General features: G+C 39.5%; 1 protein-coding gene across 2 annotated transcripts in view; it reads left to right on the plus strand.

Annotated features, from left to right (window-relative positions):
- Positions 1–465: 465 nt before the first annotated feature.
- The window catches only part of wars2 (tryptophanyl tRNA synthetase 2, mitochondrial), a 36,580-nt gene continuing 11,345 nt past the window's right edge, over positions 466–25,700 (plus strand). The window contains exons 1-2 of one of the 2 annotated variants that reach the window (XM_024260595.2): positions 466–618; positions 16,409–16,663. In XM_024260595.2, the coding sequence (XP_024116363.1) occupies positions 514–618; positions 16,409–16,663 (360 nt within the window). In that variant the 5' untranslated portion in view covers positions 466–513. The remainder of the gene's footprint in view (positions 619–16,408; positions 16,664–25,700) is intronic. The other variant, XM_024260596.2, reaches the window with a different exon arrangement.

The raw sequence follows: 25,700 nt of genomic DNA on the forward strand, positions 1-25,700 counted from the left end.
ATTTCCTTTATTATTTATTACATTTTCACAAAAATAAGCTACACTACATTCTTGTTCATGGTGAAAATGAAGGGGGACAGAAATAAGAAAACGTATCATCTTTACCCTATTTAACTAAACCATTTTAACTAAATATGTCTCTTTGTAATGTAAAAGAAATGAATGAAATTGCTGGCAAAAGCAGCAAAGAAAGGCTGACAAAAAATACATTGTCTGCCACCCTCAGAGCCTTTATTTTTTTAAATAACCTATACCCAACATTCTTATAGTTAATTTTTTTCTGAGTATCTGTTTTTCACAATTTTTTTAATGCAATAATTAAATTTGAGTCTTTTATTGATTTCTCAATTAAAACTCTCAAGTCTTTTTAGGTTATAATTACTCTGTGTTTTTCTAAACTTTTGAAAACCATTAGCTTTTCTCATTTTTATCTCGTGTTCATATTGCAGAACTAAGTAAAGCGAAGTAATTTTGTCCTTTCACAGCCACCGTAGTGTGAAGTCACATTCCAATATGGCGCTGCCCGTGTGTACTACGGTGAGACAACTCTTCAGGTTCATTCAGATTTCATCTTTCCCTCGGAGGTCTCTGTGTTCTGGGGTCTGCGCTAAAAACAAGGTACATGTTCCGCTTTTGTTATAGAACATGTAGTAAAGGATTGACGTCATTTCTCTGCGCCGTTGTTTGGGGAAACATTTTTAAGCTCGTCTCTCCTGGCAGAACCCGAGCTCTGTGTTGTGATGTCAATGTAAACATGGGGATTTGAATTGAGCTTCTGCTGGGAGCAAGACCTCTGCGGCGTGTCCGGGAGAATTCCTTCAAGCTTGTCTGTGGTACAAGTATTCCTCCGAACGTGAAGTGAGGCATCACTGGCGTGTATTCCCAGTCAGCTCCAGAGGTATCGAATAAACAGTTTGAGAGTTTTCCTAGACCTAAAAGAAGCTTAGTTAGAGGAAGACATTGGAGTATTGAGAAGTGTCCTGATCTAAATGCTGATGCAGAGGATTGAGACAATTCAATTTTATTTATAGCCCAATACCACAACACGGTTGTTTGAACAGGCTTCACACCGGTAATTGTCCAAAAACATCAAATCAGCCATAACATTTGAGTAATAGCTGATTACTAAACTAAACCAGGGATGTCAGACTCAATCTCACAAGAGGCCAAAATCCAAAACACACCTTAGGTCGCTTCGAGCACGAAACTTTTTAACATTAGTATGAATAAAAACAGGCAATAATATTATTCCAGAATAAAATCAACTTAAATAACTTTCAATATTTTACTCTCCATAAAAATATATTTTGTCAAAATTATGCAAATTAGAAATGAACACAAGATAACATCGGGCAAATAATAACAATAAAATAAAATGACCTGGATATAATTTCCCAGAGGACCGGGTCGGGCCCCGGCCTTGACTGTGACATAACTTTTGTTCATGAACACTCATCAAATTTTATGATAAAACAAAGTCATCATTTATTTTTGAGAATTTTAAATGAGGACAGGAATCATATTTGGTCAAAAATGTTCAATAGCTCTAAAGATGTTAAAGCTAAAGTCACTAAACTTTATCACATGACTAATTATCACTTATATAACAAGAATTATTTTTTTTCCTAGTTTATATTTGCTCTATTTTTACTTTGTTTATTAAAGCTACTTCACAGAAGTGTTTTTAAAGTTTTTAATGATAAAAGAAAGTTAATGAAATGTAAATGGGGACAGCAAAGGGACTACAAAAATCTGTTTGTTCAATTTATTCATGTTTTAAATGTGTTACAAAAGTATCGGATCGGGACTCGGTATTGGCTAATCCACAAAATCAAATGACTTGTAATCGGATCGGGCCCAAAACTTCCTGATAGGGACATCCCTAATAACTATGGTATAACTAGATATGTAGCATTATCTGCGATAATGCTAGTGGGACTGCCGCTGAAGATGCTAAAACTGATAGCTAATCACGCTGAAGCTGATAGCTGATAGCTGATAGGAATGCCAAATTAGACTAAAAAACAAAGAAACAAAAAAAAAACGGTTAGCTAAAACAGCTAGCAAGTAAATATTAGCCTAACTCCAGAACAGCCTAAAAGCAAAAAAAAAAAAACTAAATTAGCCAAAACAGCTAGCATGTAGCCTAACTATTAGATAATCTCCAAAACAGCCTAAAAAACAAAACAAAAAAACATACAAATTAAAAAAAAAAAATTAAAGCTAAGTAACTTTTTAACATGATTATGAACTAGATATATAACATTGCCTGTGATAATGCTAGTGTGAATGCTGTAAGGTGAATTTGGCTGCTGAAGATGCTGAAATAGATAGCTGAAAGCTGAAATATTAGCTTAAGTGCCAAATTAGCCTAGAAAACTTGGGTTAGCCAAAACAGCTAGCATGTAGCTGAAAAAATAGCTAAACTTCAAAAAACTAAAAAACTGAAAAAAGCATAAATTAGTCAAAACAGCTAGTATGTAAATTTTAGCCTAACTCCAAAACAGCCTAAAAAAGTTAGAAAAAAACCTAAGTTAGCCAACACTGCTAACATGTAGCTGAAATATTAGCTAAAAATAGCCTTTAAAATCTTAGTAAATGCCAAAATGGTCCAAAAATCTAGCAGAATGCCATTTTTTAAAACTTTAAAACTGTCACTGTAACGCTACTCTCCATAAAATATATTTCCAAATAATCAAAAATACAAGTTTAGAAATAAGCTCAAGATAGCATCTCACATTACTTGGTCCTGCCATATCACCCAGTTTTGAAACTTAAGATGGGCGGAGCCAAGTGCAGACAGAGTGTATGTTCCCCATCCGGCTTTATGCTCTTGCTTGGAGTCCTTTGGAGGATCCAGTTTGTACTGGTCTTTATTTAGGGGGCGGGGTGTTAAAATCAACAGCCCCCAAAGTTATGCATGAAAAGAAGCATGACATAAGAACTATCTAACCTAACTAATGAATCACCTTTGGTGATGTACAGTGCAACACACTCGTTCTTTTCAGTACTTCAAAACTGTCATCTATCCATCCATCCATTGAGCCCTTCCAAACCTGTTGAATCTCTTTTGGGGTCACAGGGTGCTTGAGCCCTTCCCAGCCACAATGGGGAAAAGTGGGGTACACCCTGGACAGGTCACCCATCTACTGCATAGCCACACATTCACATGCATAGCTGAGAGGATAACGTTTTAAAATATGTGATTTGGAGTAAATATTAACAATCTAAACAGGGGTGTCAAACTCAATCGATCAAGGGGCTAAAATCCAAAACACACTGTAGGTCGCGGCCCTAACACAGATATACAATTATTGAACACTCTAAAACTACATATGTAAAACTTCAAGCACGTAACTTTTTAACATAACTATGAACAAAAACAGGCAGGAAAATTACTCCAGAATAAAATCAACTTAAATAACTTTCAATATTTTACTCTCCATAAAAATATATTTTGTCAAAATTATATAAGTTAGAAATAAGTGCAAGATAACATCGGGTCATTAATAACAATAAAATAAAATGATCTGGAGGGTCGGATAGAATTACCTGGAGGGCCGGATTGATTTTCTGTGGTACACAGTGCTCAAAAATCTGTCCAAATGTTTCCATTTAATTATTATTTTTATTTTTGACTTTACTACTTTATTTTTTTAGTTTACAGTTTTTTAATTAAACACTTAAATTGTTATTTTAGCCTGAGATCCGCAAAGGGGTAAAAGACCCACCTGTGGCCCCGGAGCCGCAGGTTGCAGTCACCTGGTCTAAAGCGTCCTTCCGTTTTATTGCTCAGAGAAAAATAAAACATTTTCTGTGCTAAATTATGTTCAATCATATAAATCTTGCTAGTTGTGTTGTCAGTAAATAAGGATGTAAATCTGGATACACATCAGTTTAGTTGGTCAAAGGACAAATAAGACCACGCCCCGTCTGCTGGATCTTGAATTTGACAAACCCTGAAATCCAAAAATCTTTCACTTCTTCCAGAGACTACTGGAGGCAGAAGGGAGCAGAGACTCTTATGATTAAAAACCCCTTAACGACTTCACTCATGTTTTTCCACTCTCTTTGGGGTCCAGATGACCCCACTCACATACTGATGTGTGATTCCTTCCATGACAAATGTGGACAAATGTGGACAGGATTTTATGTCTGCCATGGACATTAGTGAAACTCAAAAATCAATGATAGAAAGAAGTTCAGCCCTCTGTCTTGGGGGGTCCAGATGACCCCACATTTAATGTAAACAAGCCAAGGAAAGCGGAAGGGTTACATAAATGCTACATTTAGGTAATTTTGGAGTCTGAGTGGTTTGTCACATATTTGCAACAACAGGCATTAGGAGGTTAAAAATCAGGTTTAATGCTCTTCGAATTATTGCCTAGTGTAAAAAGAAATCTTTGTATACCTATAACTTTATTTTCTACTCATGACAACTCCGGAGAGGATTTGGGTAGTGATTTTTTTATTAAATCAGAAATTCAGATTTAATTGGAGCTAAAATGTGAACTTCAACCGTTATTTTGTCTTGTCCATTGGTTACTTCAAGAACTTTATTTGAGGTGACCGAGCCAAGCTCCAGATCAGGGGTCCCCAAGGTGGTGCCCACGGACACCAGGTAGCCCTCAAGGACCCCACAAGGTGCCCTCAGGTCTCTTCTAAAAATAGCACCTCACTTGTGTGCTTCATCTAAAATTAAAATTTATTATGTTGCTTTTTTTAATTACAGTTGCATTTACATAGATTTAAAAATGAAAACGTCTTAAAAATATGTTCGTAACACATGAACTTTAGATAAGTTTAGGTGACCTCTGACCTACTCCAGTTCAAAGATCATTATTTTGGTTAAAAATGCTGCAAATTTGGTCATTAGTTCAAAATGTGACAAGATTTGTGTAAAACTGTGTCAGTTGACTTTTCTTTAACATTACATAGTTGATAAACATGGAACAACATGGTAAAAATTTGACATTTTCCCCATGAAATGTAAATGATCATTTAAAAAAAAAAAACAATTATTGAGTTAAATAAAGTGCTGAATATTGATATTTGTTTCCTAGCTTGTTGTCATTGTTGATAATTATGGTGAGAAATCAGAGTCTTCACATAGAGAAGTATCATTATTCATTATTGATAATGTATAACTAACTATAACTAAACAACGTTTGTTATTTCAAAATGGTAGCCCTCCGTATGACTCCGTACCATGAAGTAAACCCTCAGGTTTAAAAAGGCTGGACTCCTGCTCCAGACACAAATACTTTAGACCTCAGCAGCTGTTTTCAGAGATGATTTGTCTTGTGTTTTTCTACCTATCTCAAGAACTGTTTTTTTAAATTATTTTCTTTGTGAGGCTAGCTTGTTCCATACTGCCCTCAGATGAGAAGATTTTGCAATTGCATGTCCAGTGCTGTATCATAGCTAACCAAATGAAGGGGTGTCGTTTTTTTTTTTTTTTTTGAAACACTCTTATAGTCAGAAAAAGTCTTGTTCTCTGCTCTTTTAGGGTTTCCTGTAGCTTATTGGTCATTTCGTCCCTTTCCTCCTCCAAACATATTTCTACTTTAACCTTCAGTTACACATCAGCTGTAAATGTGAGTCTCCTTTCATTTGTCCTTTGCCTGTGGTCCTGTCATTGACTAATCTCCGTCATGTCAGCCCTTTGCTGCACCAAAGAGGAAGTGACTTCTGAGTTGCCTCTCTATTTTCCCCAACTCCAGCTTCACTTACTCGGGTGTCGGCTAAAACCATTAGAGCAGCTCGAGCGCCGCATGGGAGAGGCCAGCGAGAGTGAGGAAACATGGCTTCCCCTTGGAGGATGTTCATTAACAGCCCTATTTATTTTCAACTGTCAGAGAAGCCCGCTAATTCACTGCAGTCCCTTCTGTGTAATTCGGCCTGTCGTGATCATTCTGCTGCCAGAGCCCTCACTCAGATGCTCTGCACATTAACCCATTTCTTCAAACAGTCCCATATGTCAGCTTAGTCTTATTTTGAAAATTCATTTCACTAAGTCAAATTACAGAACCAGTCTACAGAAGTGCAGCCACAGTGGTGCCTGGGGAGTCTCCCCATGTTTTAGTTGTGTGCCTGATCCAGAGGTATTTGCTGTGCGTCTGACATTTTTAATTAAAACATACCAAGTATCTGATACTGTGCCTCCCAGCTACACTCGAGTCAACAGACGCTCTCCTTGCAGGAGGAAATGACTGCACTCTTCAGAGATGCTGGTGGTGGAGGTTTGCCCCGAGTGTTACCATAATTACATATTGACAAATTTATGATGTGTGCGCCAGTTATTTTCTGCTGTGTTGTGACTTTTATGTGTTTTTTCGTGTATTATTAGCTCAGCTGTCAGTCATCTGTTTCCTGAAAGTAAAATAAAACTGTAGCGTGGCCTTTGTCAACACACGAGAAGGAAGTGGTTTAATGAAACCGTTTAAAAAGACCCATAATACCAAGGGAAGAACCTTCATGCAAATGCAGAAACTTTGGACTTTAAAACTGTTCTGATAAATGTTAGGTTCTCTTTTAAGACTGTTTTAAACTGGAGATGTTCAGCATTAGGATTTGAAATAGATTCTCCCTCACTTAAATAGAAAGTCTTGGTTTTGCTTTTGGTTTTTGTTGGTTGGAAATCTGTCGGTGGGTCCAAGACCTTAGCGGAGAAGGACAGTCATTTTGCACTTAGAGTATGACATCACAAGATCGTCCATATCATCAAGGTTGTCCATATCAAGTCCCACCGGTCTCCAGCCGCCTGAGGGTGTATAAAGCGGGCTATTCTGCCCGCCTGACTGGAGCTGTCTACATTCATGACCATGCCAACGATTTGGCATGAAATCTTGAAGATTCTGCTGATGCCTCCCCATGCCTCATGGCGTTGTATTTGTGTCCGTAGTGTAAGTCTGTGTCAGTTTTCCGAATAGAGAAAATTTCTCACCACTGTAGTGACTAGTTCAGAATTTCCATCAGCATTAAAGCTGGCACAACCACTGTGCTGCTGGAGCTTCATGGAACTGGTTTCAATGTCAGAACAGCTGCATGGACTGGTGTAAAGAACACGACATGGTCCGCCCTGTGAAGCAGTGGAAACCTGTTTTGTGGATTGACAAATGGTTCTTTCCCACATTATGACAGCTGAGACCTTTTCCGATGAAAGATACTGGAATGAGAGTGCTGTAGGGGTGTGGTCTAGAACGATTCTTCTGGTACGGTTTGGTCTTAATGCTTGGACATTGGACAGCCCAGTCGTTCAGTGTCGTTGAAGCAGTTTGCGTCACACCATTTTGTGTTACAGCATGGCTGCACCAATGAATGCTAAGTCATTTCCTTAAAGACAGGCTGACACACACTCAGCTGTCTAAAACTTGACAGAGACAATAGGGCCTTCACAGCACACTGTACATTTCCTGACAGAGAACGTTTGATCCTGAAGGATGCTGTTTATTTCTTTGTTTATTTGCTGTGATCACTATCATAGTTTTTTTTTTTTTGGGGGGGGGGTACAAAGCTATTTGCCTGGCTATAGAGGCAAAACGTGACAGAGCGCATAATGGGATAATATGAACAAAAGTACATAACAATCCACAATCTGCAACGTTTGGCCTTTCAGAAAAGCCAGACTTGGGTCACATGACCATTTGGACACAAAAAAACATACGAACATGACAACAGGGCAGACTTTCTGGTCTGGAGCTGAAGTGTCTGCTGGAGCGTCTTTGTGTATCATGTCATGTGGCTGACAGGAGTAAATACTGCCACCTACTGCACCCATGTACATGCTACTGCATAGACCCTCAGTAGTAAAAGAGTGTTTTATGTAGAGCCTGGGACCCCATGATAAACATGACATGGTATTGGCCTGGTTGGGTTTAGATGATGTGCTGTGAGCTGGTCCTGAACTATAAACCTCAAACCAGATCTTGTACACCACGTGTCAAAGTCAAGGCCCATTTAGGTAATATTTTATCTGGCTATTAGCTTCAGCGTTTTCAGCTATAAACTTCAGCGTTTTCAGCTATCAGCTTCAGTGTTTTTAGCTATCAATTTCAGCATCTTCAGGTGTCAGCATTAGCATCTTCAGCGGCCAAATTCAGCTTACAGCATTCACACTAGAATTATCACAGGTAATGCTGGATATCTAGCTCATAATTATGTTAAATGTAATGAGATTTTTATTTTATGAATAAAACGTTTTTCACATTTATAGATATAAATATTTTTCATAAAATGAAAAAAGGCTTTTTCACAAAGATTGGCTATATTATTATACCTGCAGGTAAAATGATACTGGAGCTAATGCTCTATTTGTTTATATGAGACCCCTCAGACAAGCTAGAAGTCAATAAATGTTTGGTTTGTAATGAGCCAGGTAAGAGTTTCCTGCTTTCTGTGGGTATTGCTTGCCTGGGTTTATCTCCCCAGGTTCTATTGAAGTGTGCTTCCTTCAGAAGCTGCAGCCTGTTAGGGCTCAAAGGCTGAGCTGACTCACTGCCAGGTTATTTTTGGAGTGCTGTCGGGCTCTGTCTGCGGGGAGTGCTGTTTTTGAAGGGCCTCCAGCCCCATTAATCAGCCAGGGGACCCCACGGCGCGAGTGGGCCCTGAGCCCTCTCCTTCATACTGCAGCGTTCTGTTCCTGTACCCCCGCTCTCCACACAGTGTGAAACTCAGAGGAACCTCATCAATCTCACCTGTCCTACATGTCAACCACAGATTTAATCAAGCGCTCCTTCTGGGCCTTCCCCTCTGCTGCCCCTCCAGTTCTCCGAGTCACTGGAAAAAAGCCTTTATGTTTTTAGGCATTACTTTTCTGCTTTTTTTACTCTCTTCTGTTGTCAGTGTTAATATGCATTTATACTTGAATCCTCTCTTTTGGGGTTTAACACTCTTTGTTTCACGCTGTGGAGTCTTCCAACACTGGCTAAACACGCAAATACCTTTTAGGCATAAGCTGGGGAAACGGTAAGCCCCATTTCCTGTTGATAGCTCACTGAAGTGCGGCTCTGTTAGTCGTCGTCTTAACAGGTCCCCAAGTGAGTAAAACCAAGAAAGATGAATAAAGACACGCAGCCATGAAGTGAGGCATGTCAGCTTGTATTTCAGCGTGACGTTGCTGTTAATGGGTTGCCTGTGGTGTCCAGAACCGAAGAGGGACATTGGAGCCTGTATGCGAGACCCCCAGCTGAGCGGCAGCAAAAATCCTCAATCTGTGGGCCATCTCTGGTCTCTGCTGATGTCCTCTGATATGAGAGGCCACTTCATCTGTTTTCTTGGCCAAAAGCAGATGGGCGTGCTGCGGTGGATTTAGTGAAATTGACAGGATAAAGAGGCAGCAACTGTGGCTCCCTGGCAACAGGTTCGTGTTTAGGGATATGTCTAAGAGCGTGGACAGAAAACCACAGCTCCAGTAGGATGGATGAACCCTCAAAGGCCGGTCTGCACAGAAATAAAACAAGTCACTAAGTTGTATCGAAGATTTACATTAGAGATGCAGATTTAAAACAGAAATTAATGCAATGAAAGTGTGTGCATTCTTCTGATTAACCCCAGGCTCCCATGGAAAGCCACTGTAGCCTTTATGTAACTTTAAAAATGCAAGAGGAAACTCCACTGCATTCGATCACGTCCAACCTCTGTGATGTAGTCTCCGAATCCGTTTCTTTGGGTCCAAATCTTCACCGGAACTGAGTCGCAGCAGTTCTTATGAAGTAGGGGTTATTAACCACCTTAATGGTAATAAATGGCAGGTTATCACGTGAACCTACGTGAGTTCGGAGTTTCACGAGTTCGGCAGCATAGCCTGTGGCTCCAGCCATCCTGTAGCCCACATGTGTCAAAGTCAAGGCCCAGGGGCCGGATCCGGCCCTCCGGGTCATTCTATCCGACCCTCCAGATCATCTTAATTTATTGTTATCAATGGCCCGATGTTATCTTGTACTTATATCTAATTTGTATAGTTTTGATAAAATATATTTTTATGGAGAGTAAAATATTGAAAGTTATTTAAGGTTTAAGTTGATTTATTCTGGAATAATATTCCTGTCTTTTTATTATTCAAAATTATGTCAAAAAGTTAAAGTTTTAAAAATTGGCATTCTGCTAATATTTGGACTATTTTGCCATTTACTAAGATTTTTAAGGCTATTTTGGAGTTTAGCTAATATTTCATCTACATGCTAGCTGTTTTGACTTATTTAGGGTTTTTTCAGTTATTAGGCTATTTTGATGTTTAGCTATTTCTTCAGCTACATCCTAGCTATTTTGGCTAAACTAGGTTTTTTGTTTTATATTTTAGGCTAATTTGGCATTTAGTTAGTAGTTTAACTGGCTATTAGCTTCAACGTTTTCAGCTATCAGCTTCAGTGATTTCAGCTATCAGCACTAGCATTTTCACCGGCCAAATTCAGCGTTCACACCACCATTATCTAGTTGATAAATATGTTAAAAAGTTATGGTTTTAAAGTTTTAAAAATGTAGTTTTAGAATGGTTAATAAATGTTTTTCCTGTTCACCCCGCAACCTAAGGTGTGTTTTGGATTTTGGCCCCTTGTGCGATTGAGTTTGACCCCCCTGCTGTAGCCAAAGGGAATCCTGCCGTAGCTAGACCGCTCTCATGTCGCACCTGAGCTGGAACAGTTGTTGTGGGAGTCCAGGGTAAGGCTTAAAATTAGTAAGACTACCCTCATGTAACTATTATAGCCATGCAACCAACATCTTAACCATTAACAACTTAAATTGTAGTAAATTTTAGTCTGAAAGCAAGACAGACAATTTTCCATTTGACTGGCCCTGGCCAGTGACCAGCAGAACATCATGTCTGATTGTCAACAGATCTGTGTGTGATTGTGTGTTTTCTCTTGTTCATAGTCGGAATGTTGAGATGCAGAAATAAAGATAAGGCCATCAACACACACACAGTTTTATCATAAAAATGAAACCGTATTAAAACAATACTTAGAGCTTGTGAACCTTAACCCTTTAACACCAGAGCTCCAGTGTTCATGTTCTTTGATTTACTGTTTTATTTATTATTAACTTTTCAACTGTAAATACGATCATTTCAGCAGATTCTGAATGAATGATCGTGTTAACAGTTAAACAGTTATAGCTTGTTAAAGGTTTTGTTCTTAAGCGTCACTGACGATGCCTCAGGTGTTACAGGGTTAAAGTCTATAAAAGATAGCCAAAATAAATTGACTTTGGCACATCGTACATTCCAAACATTTCCAATCGGGAACAAACAATAAAATATCAGTTTGTGCATCTACAGTTTTGAGAGAAAATAATTCTCAAATATACATTATGTGTAAAAATGTAAATCAACCTCCAAATGTATCCCAAAGCTTGTTTGAAGATTCACGAATGAAGACTCCATCTTCCAATCGGATATTTTAGAATGACGTTTTTAGTGATGATAGAGAAATAATCTGTCACATTTTCTAATATTTTCAGTTTTTTTTGGTTTTCATGATGGAGTAGATGGAGTTCGTCTTGCTTCCAGCTGCCGCAGAGTGTTTGTGATTGGCTGTCTGACGGTTTTCCACTGCCGATCCTCGGTTTGTGCTGTCAATTACTTATGAACAGACACCTTCACAACTCTAGTCCAGTGTTGATGTAGGCGAAGACTCCGACACGTGCAGACACCGTCTGTGTTTGTACATGACCTCTGTCCCTGTGGGTATTGCCACACACGCAGACAGATGCACGAATATTCCCGGAAAGAGTTCTACAAGTGTGAAAACACGGCCTGTTAGTGTATATAACCCTGTAGCTGTTGGCGTCGGTGTCACAGACACCATTCCTGATCTTTTCAGCACATGTTAGACGCGGATGAAAAAGGCTTTTGCCACATTTGTGATTGTGTAGTGGAACTACGCTGGATGTTGGTGTAGGTTTTAGCGGGAGCGTAACTAGCCATGCTAACTACATTTCATGATAAAACGCCAGTTTGAAATGGAGGCCAGCAGGAGCCAAATGGACACTTCTGTCTAGACTTTTACTCTTGCTTGGAGTGAATTAGACAGTAGTTTTGATCTTTATTAATGTTTAGCTTCTAAATAATGTTTTAGTTAGTTGAGCAATTAAAGTTTCTGTACTGCACAGTAAGGCTGCAACGATTAGTCGACACCTCATCGACTTTAAAATAGTCGACGACTAATTTAATACTTGATTAGTCGTTTCTTTTTTTTTTTTCTTTTTTGAAAATTTTATCTCAAAACTTCGGTGGGCGCTTTCTAATGCTGCATCTGCCGCTCTCTTTGACACACATGCACAGGAGGGCTAATCCGGGTCAATAGTGATGTCATAGAGAATTATATGAAGACTCGGGGACCTTAACAACACGCTAACGGAGCTGGAAATTATGGGAAACATAAATAAAAAAAAGAAAAAAGTGTTCAGTTCAATATCTCCAAGGCAGAACTTGTGTTCCATCGCAACACTACGGTGATGCATGAATGTCTGAAGAGGAAGCTCTTTGTAGCTGACTATGGTCACATTGAAGAGGGATCGGTATCTAAGTAAGCTAAGCTAACAGAGAGTAAAAAAAGCAAAAACATACCCCACTGGAGCAAAATCTCTGCTGAAGGATCATCTGCTCTCTATAGAGATTAAGACTTTCTGCAAAACATGTAGAAATGATCACTTTCCTGCTACAAGGAAGAGCATCGTACAGTTTGGAATTCTATGGAGTTACAGTGTAGCGAAGTTGAATACAGGTGTGAGCGTTCAGCACAACAAAATGCACTTTTGTTATATTTAACTCAGTGAGACCAAAACTTTATCTTTTGAAGCTGCACGATTCATTAGAGGTTTAATAAACTATCGTCTTAATTGTCTTTATTTTTAGTTGGTTTACATTCAGGATTCAGTTCACGCATGACCCGATTAGTCAACTAATCAAAAAAAATAATCTGCGACTAATTGACCATTGAAATAATCATTTATGGCAGCCCTAATGCACAGGCCACATTACCAAGGCTATATGTTAAATTACCTATAGATCATCAAATCTGGGAATTAGAACTTCCAAACTCCAAAGTTTCAAGAAGCTGATTACTTTGTTTTGTTTTCAACTCTAAAAACTTCAGCTATTTTCACATCTAATGTCGCACCGTGGCTGGATGAAGCACAGTGCCATCCGTCAAGGTTGATTCAATTTCAAATCACAGATTGAAACCCTACTTACTATTATCAGTGGGTTGTGTGTATGGGGCAGGGGTCTTTTTTTTAACTCAAGAGGTGACTAGGGATGCCACAAACGATTAGTCGACTAATCAGGTCGTATACAAAGTGAATGTAAAGCACAAATCTTAACCATCATTAGCTTTAAACTATCTAAAAATAAAGACAATAAAGATAAGAGTTTATTAAACTTTTAATGAATCGTGCAGCCTCTGTCCTTCATTAGTTTCTGGGATTAAAAGAAGATTAAATCTAATGAGAGATAAGGAATATACTTTCCATCAAACTTTTTTTGACAGTTGACCTTTGACCCTACACCATCCATCAAACTTGTTCTGTTCCTGATTCTCTAATGAGCTTAGCATCTAAAAATACAAGGAACTATTTTTCACTAAAGATAAAGTTTTGGTCTCACTGACTCAAATAATTAAAAAGTAATTTTTTTGGTGCTGAACGCTCACAACTTTGTTCAACTTTACTACACTCTGACTCCATATAATATAAAATAACGACAACAGTCGACAAATCGTGGCAGCCCTAGAAGTGACATGAAATGGATTGTGTTTGAAAATATCAATAAAATATCAAATTTTACGTTAAAAATACTCTGCATCGATCACATTTCTGTAAAGTAATTCTTATATTTCTTTCAAACTTGAACTGCTACAATTGCTGTAATTTGTAAGTATCCTTGTATTATTAGTCCTTTCACAAGGTTAATTTAGAGTATGATTTAAAAAAAATAACAGTTCCTTATTTTTCCTGGAGTTCAGAATACAGCTCACACTTTCTCCTCTGTCGTCAGTCCGTAGTTGTTGTAGTCTAAATTACTTTCTGCTCCAACAGCTGTTTAGGCCTTTCACTCCCACAAAAACCAACACAGAGGTGTCTGGTGAAGCAGTTTGCCGTGTGATAGTCCACCATGGCCCACTGGCAAGTTAGCTGCAGTGTTGACTCTTATTTGACACCCAATTGGCTCAAATAACACTATTACCATGCCTGCATGGCTAATAGCTTCCCCTGGGGCATGCAGCAGAGGGGCAACACGCATTAGGTACGCCAGCTTAAGGTGAGAACACACATGAGCCAGGCTCAGAGCCCCATCCACACCCAAATCAATCCTGACACCTCTTAAGAGCCGCTCAGCATCAATGGCACTCCAGTGCAATTACCCTGTCGGTAATGACATAAGCACCCAGTTCCTTCCTGCCCCCAGCTCCCTCAGGCCGGTGCATGTAGATGCTGGGGCTTTAAAGAGGCTTGTACTTGATAGACAAAGGGCCCGGGATGAAGAGGTTCTGCGCCTCGATGGTGAGACAGAAGCTGCCATGAGGAGGGAGAGGCTGTGAGATGTAATCTCAGATTAGAAGTGATGTGGCTCAGCGAGCTGTCAAGATCAGCAGTCTCCAGAAAAAAAGGAAATCCTCCCCAACTGCTGGGTTTAGTGATTAGTTATGATAACCCTGAAGAGTGCAGCTGGGGAACACATGATGGAGAGTCAGATTTAAGGTGATAACACTTAAATCCCCCAGAGGTTTTTGCTTTTGGAGGGAAAGGCTGTTAGCAACCCATCACTACAAACCCACATCAATCCACATTAATCCACATTTCTCTGACGATACACGGACCTGCAAACATTTGAAGACATTTGCTCCTTTTCTTGAAGAGATACTTAAGGGATGTGAAAAAAATCCTCATTGTAAAACCCAATATACTTATAGTGCTGTTTTAACCTCTTAAGACCCGGGCTATATTTGAGCTAACCCTCCACACACGGAGTGACGCGACCGTAGTTAAACAGAACGAACGAGTGTGGTAATAGAACTCAAAATGTGATGTCTACACATGTGGATGCCAGGTTTCAAGAGGTCATAGCAGGGGGCCCAAACTTTTTCACTGAAAGGGCCAAAATCTTAATGGGATCGCGGTCCGCGGGCCAAATGCAATATTTTTTTTTTGCAGGTCGTGAAATAAAAGGAGAAAATAAAGAATATGGTTTAATGTATTTATTTTGATTCTGTGTTCATTAAGGTAACACACCGTAAGAATAAAAAGTACCGTTTGCCTTTGAAACCTTTAACAGCAAGACCTCACTGGACATTTTTAATTGAAAAACAAGAACTTTCTTCCAATGAAAACAGCAACCTGGGATCCTAATGAGAGACGTGGAGCTGCTCTTTCACTATATCCGTTTTGCCACTACTGTTGTCGCTCCATCGTAGCTAGCTGGAAAAAGCTGCTAAAAGCATCAGAAGTGACCGTGAAGACTCCTCAGAATTTCTAACACAAAAAACCCCAGGACTGACTCACTTGGGGGTTGTTTCACCCATAGCCGCAGGCCAAGAAAATGCCAACACGCCACCTAGAGGCTGAAAGTATATTACAGCCGTAGAGTTTTGGAACACCATAGAGAATCAATGGGAAACAGTTAAAGGGTTTTGACTAAACCTTCAGCAGCCACGACTTGGTAAACCAAAGGATAATCTTTGGTGGACTAAATTTGTACTGGGGGTCCCACTTTGGGCACCCATGGGTTATAGTAACAAAAAACATTGTGCCTTTTCATGGCATATAAAGAAGTTAATTATTCCTGTGCTTTTATGTGTTGTGTTGATGGTAGAACTTATACAGTTGTTTGTTAAAATGTGGAGCACATTTAAAAAAAATCAGTTTTAGTTCAACATATTTTTCGATTAACTCTAAACTCTTTTTACTTTACTCTAAATCTCAGATGAAGTCAAAGTAAAGAAAGGACGACTACAAGAAACATGTAAATAATAAAAAAAAAAAAGTCTTCATGGAGAGGATTCCTACATGTAAAGTTCAAATCCTCTCAATGAAACTTCTCAGTGAAAGACCTGGGAAAAGTTGAACTTTCTGGTCAAAATATAGACAGGTTATTGCTAAGTAAAGAGATTTAGAAATGGACATTTCACTAAACCATTTAAAAACTGGTTCAACAGAATGATTATTCTTTGGTAGTCTTTTAAAAAGTGGGACAAATTCTTTGATAAAAATACAAAATGCAGTATATCATTGACATCCTTGAACAATCAATCATTACGTTACTCCGTTACAGACAAAAGTAATTAAATAACAGTTATTTATCACTTTGTAATTCATCATTCCCAACACTGTTTGGTAATCACCATACTTTCAACATTGTCTTCTTGTCAAAAGAAAGATATCAATTTCTTTAATACTCCATGATTTCTTTCAGGTGCATCCTCACCGTGTATTCTCTGGGATCCAGCCAACTGGAGTGCCACATTTGGGCAATTATCTTGGCGCTTTGGAGAACTGGGTGGCCCTGCAGAACCAGTACCCCACTGTGCTTTACAGCATTGTGGACCTGCACTCCATCACCCAGCCTCAGGATCCAATGCAGCTCAGGAGCAACATACTGGATTTGACAGCCAGCCTGCTGGCCTGTGGGATTGACCCAGAGAAGGCAGTCCTGTTTCAGCAGTCTCAGGTGGGTCAGGGGTGACTGATGGCCGCCCGCTACGGCAGTTAAAGGTTCCTACTTTTACCTCAACGTCTTACACTTCTCAGACACTTTTGGGTTTAAGTTGATGGTCTCGTATAGAAATGAATCTTTATGTGCATTTTTGTTTTTTTTAATGTAGCAGTTTATAATATGTGTGTAAAGACAGTGATAGTTTTTACTACAGATTGTGTTTCATTTATCATATCAACTTTCCTTAGATTCACATAGCAGGTTCATATTGGGCCGTTGAAGGATGTAAATGAACAGCAGTTCTCTCTCTCACACACAAACATAGACACAAAAAATGTGCTCACCCGTCTAACCTTCTGTTACATGAAGTTGCCTCTTCTTCTGCAGAAAAATCTCAGTGACTTTGAGGTAAAAGTCCTCTATATCCTTTTAGTTTCAGTAGTTTTGGTGGTCTGGTTCCTTCTCCTTTTGATTGAAAGTTCAGTTCTGAGGGATTTTTTAGCTGACACATTCTGTTTGTCATTTTAGCAGTCAGTCAGAGCAAGACATGAAGTAACTAAATCCTTCTGAGCTTTAGTAAAGACCTGCTCCAATAAAAATCCTGTTCTTGCAGCATTTTTCTCATGATGGAGGACAAAGAAAATTAATAAAGAAAAATTCAATTTCTAAGTATTTCTTTATTCCAATCGTGGTGAATCAGGAGCAAAGGAAAAATGTCACGTATAAAGCTTGTAGATGTTACATGCAAACAACAATCAATAGGCCAAAGTCTCCATGCTCCGCTCTATTCTGATGCATCCACTTGTAGACAAGAGGATCAATGAACGTCTTTGTTTTCCTGGTCTGAGCTGGAATCTGGATCTAAACTCTACAGATGGACAGCTCTGATATTGATCACCATTTTTGTTGCACCGCTAATGTTAGCTTGTTGTTGTGAGGGGCTGTAAGCTAGTGGGAGAGAGTGTAAACAATGTGGAAATCAGGAATTCAGCAGAGGCTGAGGTCCTCACCAATAGTACTGCCCAAAACTCAGAGGTGAATTTCTGATGAACTCCTGCTGCTGTGCAGAAACTTTGTCCTAGAAACACAATTTTTAAAATGTTGCCTTAAAATGTCATAATAATAATTAAAAGACCACTGTGAACATTTTTAAAACAGATCAAAAGATGACAGGAGCGTGACTTCAAAGGTAAATAGCTTCCTTTGTGACAAGAGCCTCTAGTGGTTGTTGGAACAACAACAAGTTCTACTTCCTGTTTTGCGTCAGCAGAAGGAGCTTAGTATGATGGCAGCCTTTGTTTATGTGGAGTTTTCTGCTGGCTTTTGTTTTTCCAAAATAAGATGTTTAGAACAGAGGTGTAAAGCAAGTCTAAACAAAGGGGCCAGTGTATTGTAAAACTGTGGTGTCTGGAGCAAAGCATATCCCAAATTGTTATAACCTCAAGATGATTATAAAGTTGTGAAAAAAAAGGTGGGGTTTACTGTAAATGTCCCAATCATTCTTCTTAAGTTTATTGTCTGACAGTAGCAGACTGTCATTTGTGGTTTAGCAATGGAGAATAAGCTGCCAGATGCTAGCAGAACACGCTACATCCAACTTTATGAAGACTGATCAAAATAGATGCAATCCTCTCCACCTATTCTATTATTTATATCAACTCTTTACCAGCCTGAAAACCCTAACTCCTGTGCTGCTGGTCTGTTCCACTGTTAGGCTTTGTTTTAACTCAACTTGAGTGAGATTGGGTTTGGTAAGATAATATGAAGGACTTTTAGATAGAATGATACTGAAAGTAGTAATGTGATCTGTTGCTTTGGACGAGCCAATCTAAAGTTTATTATTTAGCTATTTTCCATTTTAAAGGACGTGATGTCACAGTGGTACAGTGGTTAGGACTCTCACCTCACAGCATGAAGGCTCTGGTTCAAATCCCGTCTGGGACTTTTCTGTTAGGAGTTTGTACTGTACCATATACTGTATGTTCTCTTCGTACATACAGTATATGGCTTTTCTATGGGCACTTCAGCTCCCACCCACTGTCCAATTACATTTCATATGTTAACTGGTGATTCTAAATTGTCCTGAGGTGAAAATGTGTGAATGGATGGATGGATGGAAGTTGAATTGATCCCACAATAGGTACATTGCTTTCTTACCTTTTCTCAAAACACAGCATTTAATACATAGCACTAAAACTATACACTACATAACAAATGAAGTGTCCAGTGTTCATGAAGTGTCATAGAGTCTGATTGCAGCTGGGAGGAAAGCGAGGGTGTTTCAGTCTGTGAAGGAGCTCCTCAGGGCATCCACAGTGTTATGCAGAGAGTGATGAGGATGGTTCATGATGAATTCCAGTTTTCACTGCATCATCCCCTCACCCACCATCATCAGACTTTAGGGGACACCCCCAGAACAGAACTGGATCTCTGCACGGGTTTGTCCATCCTCTTCTTGTTCTTATCAGTGCACTCCATAGAAGAGAGTGAATGCAACAATTTCAACATAAAAAGTCATTAACAGAGTCCTGTAAACTCTGGAGGATCTCTGTCTCCTTAGGACGTGGACTCTGACCCACCTTTAACCGAACATCTGAGTTCTCTTGTCCTTGAAATGGTCAGAGATGTTCTTTGTGTGTCTCCAGCCTTCTCGGACGTTTATCTCCTGAAACTGTTCCTCCATCTTCATCATCTTCATGCTTGTTGTTGGAGAAGCACCAGACCTTACCCCAGGGGTGTTAAATTCAATCACACCAAAATCCAAAACACACCTTAGGTCATGAGCTGAACAGGATTAACATTCAGTGAACACTCTAAAACTACATTTTTAAATTTGAAAATGTAGCCTTTTAACATGATTCTGAGCTGAATATATATCATTACCTTTGATAATGCTAGTGGGAATGCTGTAAGCTGAATTTGGCTGCTGAAGATGCTGAAATTGATAGCTAAAAACACTGAAGCTGATAGCTGAAAACACTAAAGCTAAAATATTAGCCTAAAAAAAAAAAAAAAAAAACATAGGTTAGCCAAAACAGCTAGCATGTAACTGAAAAGATAGCTAGGCTTGAAAATATCCTAAAAACTGAAAAAAGGGCTAAATTTGCCGAAACAGCTAGCATGTTGCTGAAATATTAGCTAAACTCCAAAATAAACCAAACCAAATCTTAGTAAATGCCAAAATAGTCAAAAAGCTAATTTTTACAACTTAACTTTTTAACAAAAACATGAATAATAAAAAGGCAGGAATATTGTTCCAGAATAAACCAACTCAAACCTTAAATAACTTTCAATGTTACAGTCATCTTTCAAATACTCCCCATAAAAATATATTTTGTCAAAATTATACAAGTTAGAAATAAGCACAAGATAACATTGGACCATTAATAATAATAAAATAAAATGATCTGGAGGGCCGGATCCGGCCCCTGGGCCTTGACTTTGACATATGTGCCTTCATCATATAGTGTTCTCCACACAAAAATTCATGTAATCCGTGATACAGTGGGTCATGGCATCAATGTCCTCACCAAGGAGGATGCAAAGTTCCTCCCGATCTGTACTCTCAAAACAGTCTCTCAGAGCCTTGCTGTACTCACCAGACCACAGCCTGACCCCCTTTGTGGTGGAGGGCATCCTCTTCACCAAGGATGGTGAAGAATGACCAGGTTGTGGTCAGAGTTGTCCAGAAACGAGATGTAAGCCTCGTTTTTGTTGGCAAACAGCAACTCCAGGATTTTACTGTCGCTGGTCAGCAGTCAGGATTCTGGGTGAAGTTAGGAGGAATAGCAGAGAGTGGGGCGTGGTTCAAGTCTCCAGATATTATTAGAAGGGACTGTGGATGTGCTGTTTATAGCTGAGAGACAGCAGTGGAGATGTCTTCACAGCCTGTTAACACAGTAACAGTTTATGACTCCCACACCCGATGGTATGGTCGAACGCTAACCGTTAACAGTTCAGTGTCTTTGGTGCAGTGCTGCTCCTTGATGACATGTCGCGGGTTACACCGTCTCTCATTAACATACATCACAAGTCCCCCCCTCCTCCTTTTACCCCTCATCTTCACATTCCGGTTCACTCTCTCTCATGGCAAACCATCCAGTTATGTCTGAGTTTTGGCGTGCGGTCTGTGAGCCAGGTCTCAGTGAACAGCCGGAGACTGCTCTGCTGGTATGACCAGAGTTCCTGCATTTTATTAGGAAAATATCTGTTATTCCCCATGGGGATGGATGGGGCGCTTGGTTTGTAGCATCTCTAGACTTCCTGGTGTTTAACTCCACCTCTGCAAATTCATTTGAGAATCTCCTGTTGCTTCTCTACCTGCATGCTTAGTGACAACAGCTGATAGGGCTTATAAACCATGCACCTGCTGATCGTTTGAGACCCCGAAGTGGTAGTAGATAGTCCAAAAAAAGAGTAGCAGGCATACCACTACTTCATGTCCGTCAGAAAAAAGTCAATTGATACAAAAACAGTTCAAAAACTAACACTAAACAAGTAAGCTAACTTGGAGCTATGGTAACTGGCACCGTATGGTTGTCCCTATCAGACAAGAAACAAAAGAAAAATGTGATTGTGTAGCCCTGCATCAGACTAGTGACATGTTCATGGTGTCCCCTAGTAGCTAGGACAGGCTCCAGCAACCCCAAAGACCTCTAATGGTGCATTCACACTGAACACAGCAGGCGTGTCTAATTTGCGTCTGCCCGTTCTCTTTTTGATGCCTGTCAAATTTACTGCTCAACGACACTCGCAGTGGGTCTCTGGGCTGGTGGGCAGCTAACCGCCGGGGGGCAAGCAGAGCGGGCTCCGCAGCCTGGGCAGTAGACCTCTAGATCTGCCAGGCGCCTGGACAGCAGCACTCACCATCAGCTCTGCCGGGCTCCTGGACAGCGGCGATAGCTATTAGCTCTTCCGGAGCCGGGGGAGCAGAGCTAACTAGCCTGCTAAGCTCTCCACCGGGCGTCTGGCTAGCGTAGCGCCCATCCAGCTCAATGAGCTCTATGACGGGCTGACGATTTATCCAGTGTGTATTTCGCCTTTGCCCAACTTTAGCTGGCACAATTTCTGGGAACCTAGCAACCCCCGTGGGTTTAGAAAATGGATGGAATTTCATGACAAAAATCTTCACATTGATCCGCCATCTTGGATGTTTATTTCTACTCTTTTCCTGTGTCCGAATTCCCTCCCTAATCCCTAACTACTAAAAAACTATGTAGCGCCCTGGACTTTAAAGGCAATTCGGACACGATGCTCAATACTTTTCTTTCGTTTTTCTAAACGCCGGATATGACGTCACAGACTTTACAGAGTCAAAATCAAATCAATCCGAACATTTCACGATGTTTATTTATGACTCCACTGTGTTCTGATGGTGAAAATGTGGATGGTTTATTAAAAAATGACATTTAAACACGTTTTTTTGTTCGAAATTGTTCGACCGCAATGCATTGTGGTCTATATTCGCTAATCGAGTGAGCATCGATGTACGCTAGTTTTTTACAAAGACTTCTGGGAAATTTCTAGTGCACTTAATTTGGAATTAGTAGATCCGGACAGCACTAGAAGGTGGCAAATGCACTATATAGTGCATTATATAGTGAGTAGGGGGGGATTTCGGGCATAGCTTTTGATCTAGTTACTAATCTCAGGATTTACTGGGCTCAAGTTGGAAAATAGAACCAAGAATGCTTAATTGAAATATGATTTATGTTATTGGTTTATTATATTTTTTTAATTGTTAACACAATCAACGTAATTCCAGTAGATGTTGAAGGAAAAAAGCAGCTCAATGAGCCGCTTTTGTGGTTGTGATTGTTTTGGACGGCCGTCGTATTTTGATTGTGGTTGAAAAGTTACAGAATGTCAAAGGTTTTGTGCTTAAGTGTCACAGACGAAACAGGTTGTGTGACGGCACATTTGTTTGCGCAAGCTCCTTCAAAATAATGGAAAAAGAAAACTTCCATCGTGTGTTGAAAGGCTCCTGTTTGCTCGTTCACAGGCGGGCGGGTCCGCCTTCGACTTCACACATTTACTGCGGTTATCAAGTGTGAAAGTACATCAGTTCACATCCCTGCCCCGCTCAGCCGCCGCCACACTTCCAAACAGAAAGCAGTTTGTTTGAATGCTGTTTACCTGCTGAGCTGCTGCTAAATGCTCCTTTGACTGATTCTGATTCTTATCTGACCCAGTTTGTTCTGCAAATTCTCAGAGATCGTTAAAAACAAACTGCCACGAACCACCGTTGAGTCCACTTTCTGCAGATTGGAGGCAGAACGAGGGTCGCAGCAATCACAGCACTTCAGCACATCCTTCATTTAAACTCCGAGTGAGGATGGAGAGAAATCACAACAGCTGTTCTGTTCTGCCCCGGAAAGGGCTGTGTGTGTATGTGTGGGTTTATGAGTTACACTCGGTCCAGCTGTGTTTCTTTGCCACCCCCTCCTCTATTACACACATATCCAATCCTATTTTTATTCCCGTTTAGCTCAGTGTCACATAACTTGGCAGCGAGGCGACCCCTGTGTTAAACACGTCTGCTGCACATGTAAAAATACGACGGCCGTCCAAAACAAATAGTCCACTTCATTGAGAGGAGTGAAGCCGCGGAGAGCCGCTGAACTCTGACGGTCTCGGCCTATTTTCATTATTTCATGTGTTCTAAAGTTTACTGAGTTTTAATAAACTTTCAAAAATGTAGATTTTTGTTTTGTTGATGCATCCTTATTTACCGTGAGAGTTTACTTCTTTGGTCCTATCTGAAGATGCAGCGTCCTGCAGGTCAAATACCGTTTCTCCACTGTCACACTCATGTGAGCCGCGCTCTGCCTGTCCACCATCAACGGGGACGCCGCCATGTTGGATACAAATCCTGGTTTATGCGCCTGATGTCTGGCGCTGACGTCAAACTTCCCAGAATGCTTTTCAAGCAACAGGAGGCAGAGAGGACGGTAATATATTCAGAATTCATAAACTTTAATTTGCTGAAACCGGGGAATTTTCCTGTGTCCCCTCACACGGCCTCTCCGTTCACATTAAAGTCAGCCTCCATTAAAGCGGATATGTTACGTTGAGGTTGATTTATGACTGCCAGATGTGGGCGCTACACACGGCCTTGACATTCACCTCTTCATCAAAGGCCGCCGAAGGATTCTAGGCAGACGAACCTAAAACAACCAATTTAAAAATGTTGTTCTGTATAAACGTATTTTATGAATATTCATAAAAGCATTTATTTGATTTTATATTATTATATTTTTTATTTAATAATAATTTCTGTTTCACCTGCAAACTGATTAAAATAATAATGGTAAATATTTAAGACTTTCAAATTAAATTTTATAATGATACAGAATTAACATTTTTATTTAACAAAAAATGTTAGAATAAAAGCTCAATATAGTGAAAAAACTTTTGTTTAGAATTTGACCAGCTAACTTATTTTAATAGTACTTTTTCAAATGTTCTCAAATCAATTTTTGTAGCAGAAACCTTGTCTTCAGCTTGGAGTCTAAGTTTTCATTGTTAATACTGTATATGTAAATATTTATGTATATAAATATATATATATATCTGGATAGCTTGGTTGGTTTTGTGCAGTGCTCACATGCAGGAAACCAGGATGCAATTAACCTGTTGACAGCGGGTATAATGACCAATTGATGGGGAAATTAACATATCAATGGTGAGCTAATTAACGTAATTCAGTGAGGAATATGTTCATGTGTAAAGGCCAGACTATTGACGCTACCGTCTACCTCATAACCAGTGACATACAATGAAATCAGGAAATCAGAAGTTGCCCGACCTGCGTCAGATGCTGGGGAACAAGAAGGAAATCGACTGGCATCTGGTGGGGAATGCTAATACTCAAGTATGTATGTATTTGTGTGTGTGTGTATATATATATATATATATTACAAGGCTTAGTCATCCATAGAGCTAAAAATCCATTAGAATTATGCAAGAGAAGGCCTAGCACTTTTGTATTTCACATGTTAACAATACTTATTTGATATCCTGAGAACCACCTTTGATTGATAATTGATTAATGAAAATATACTGTTTAGTTAAAAAAACAAAAAGCTGATTATTGTGAAGCTTGAAAGTAAAAACTGCCTTATTTGATTTTAGAACCGAATTGTTTGATAGAGAAAAAAAGGAACAACATTACCAAATGATCAGCATCTTTTGGGGATTTATGTTTCTGTGTGACTCTAGGAAAAAAGGTCAGAATAAACACAGAAATACACATATTTTAAGGCAATGGTCTGAATCTGGCTCTTTAACCGTACCTGTGAGGATGGACTCACCTGGCCAACATAAAGCAAAGCTCCTCACTGCAGACGTGCTGTTCCATTCTTGTCCACTTGGAGGAGCTAGGGAGTCTCCCTTTAGTTCCTCCGACCAGCTGTCATCCCAGCTACAAGCTTCTCATTCTGCTTTATACACCTGTGTACATCAGCTCTTTAGGGACTTTACTGTTTTCTTTTTCTACAATTTTTAAATTCAAAACTGTATGTTTGCTGCAGCAAAAACATCAACATTTTTCATGTGTTTCACAGATTCATCATTTTTTATTGTATTTGTTGCTCATTAAGTTATCTTTTTTTTTTGACCAATTTAATAAATACATTTTATCAATGAGAGAAGAAGAGCTATGAAATGACTGGACCTCCGGGGCACTCCAAGACAAAATGGAATTTCTCTACTGTAAAATTTTACATTACTTTACTCTTAAATAATGCAGTCATTAGATTCCTATTTGTCACGTCTCATTAACTTTATTCTTAAGCCTTAATTTTCACCAAAAGAAGAGAAAACAAACTCTCATCTTTACCAACCCATAGAAATACTTTGAAGAACGCGTTACCACGGCGCCATTTTTACAGCCCATAAAAAGAGAAACGCACAGCCTGTTGATGGTGATAGAAGACTCTCTTCTGTCCAGAAGCACATTTATAAGAGATTCAGAACTTCAAAGGGAGACATAAGTTTAAACTATTTCATTTTAAAATGACATGGAGGCATATGAGACTATAAAAATGTGTTT

Source organism: Oryzias melastigma, linkage group LG21, assembly GCF_002922805.2.
Source record: "Oryzias melastigma strain HK-1 linkage group LG21, ASM292280v2, whole genome shotgun sequence".
NCBI classification, from domain to species: Eukaryota; Metazoa; Chordata; class Actinopteri; order Beloniformes; family Adrianichthyidae; genus Oryzias; species Oryzias melastigma.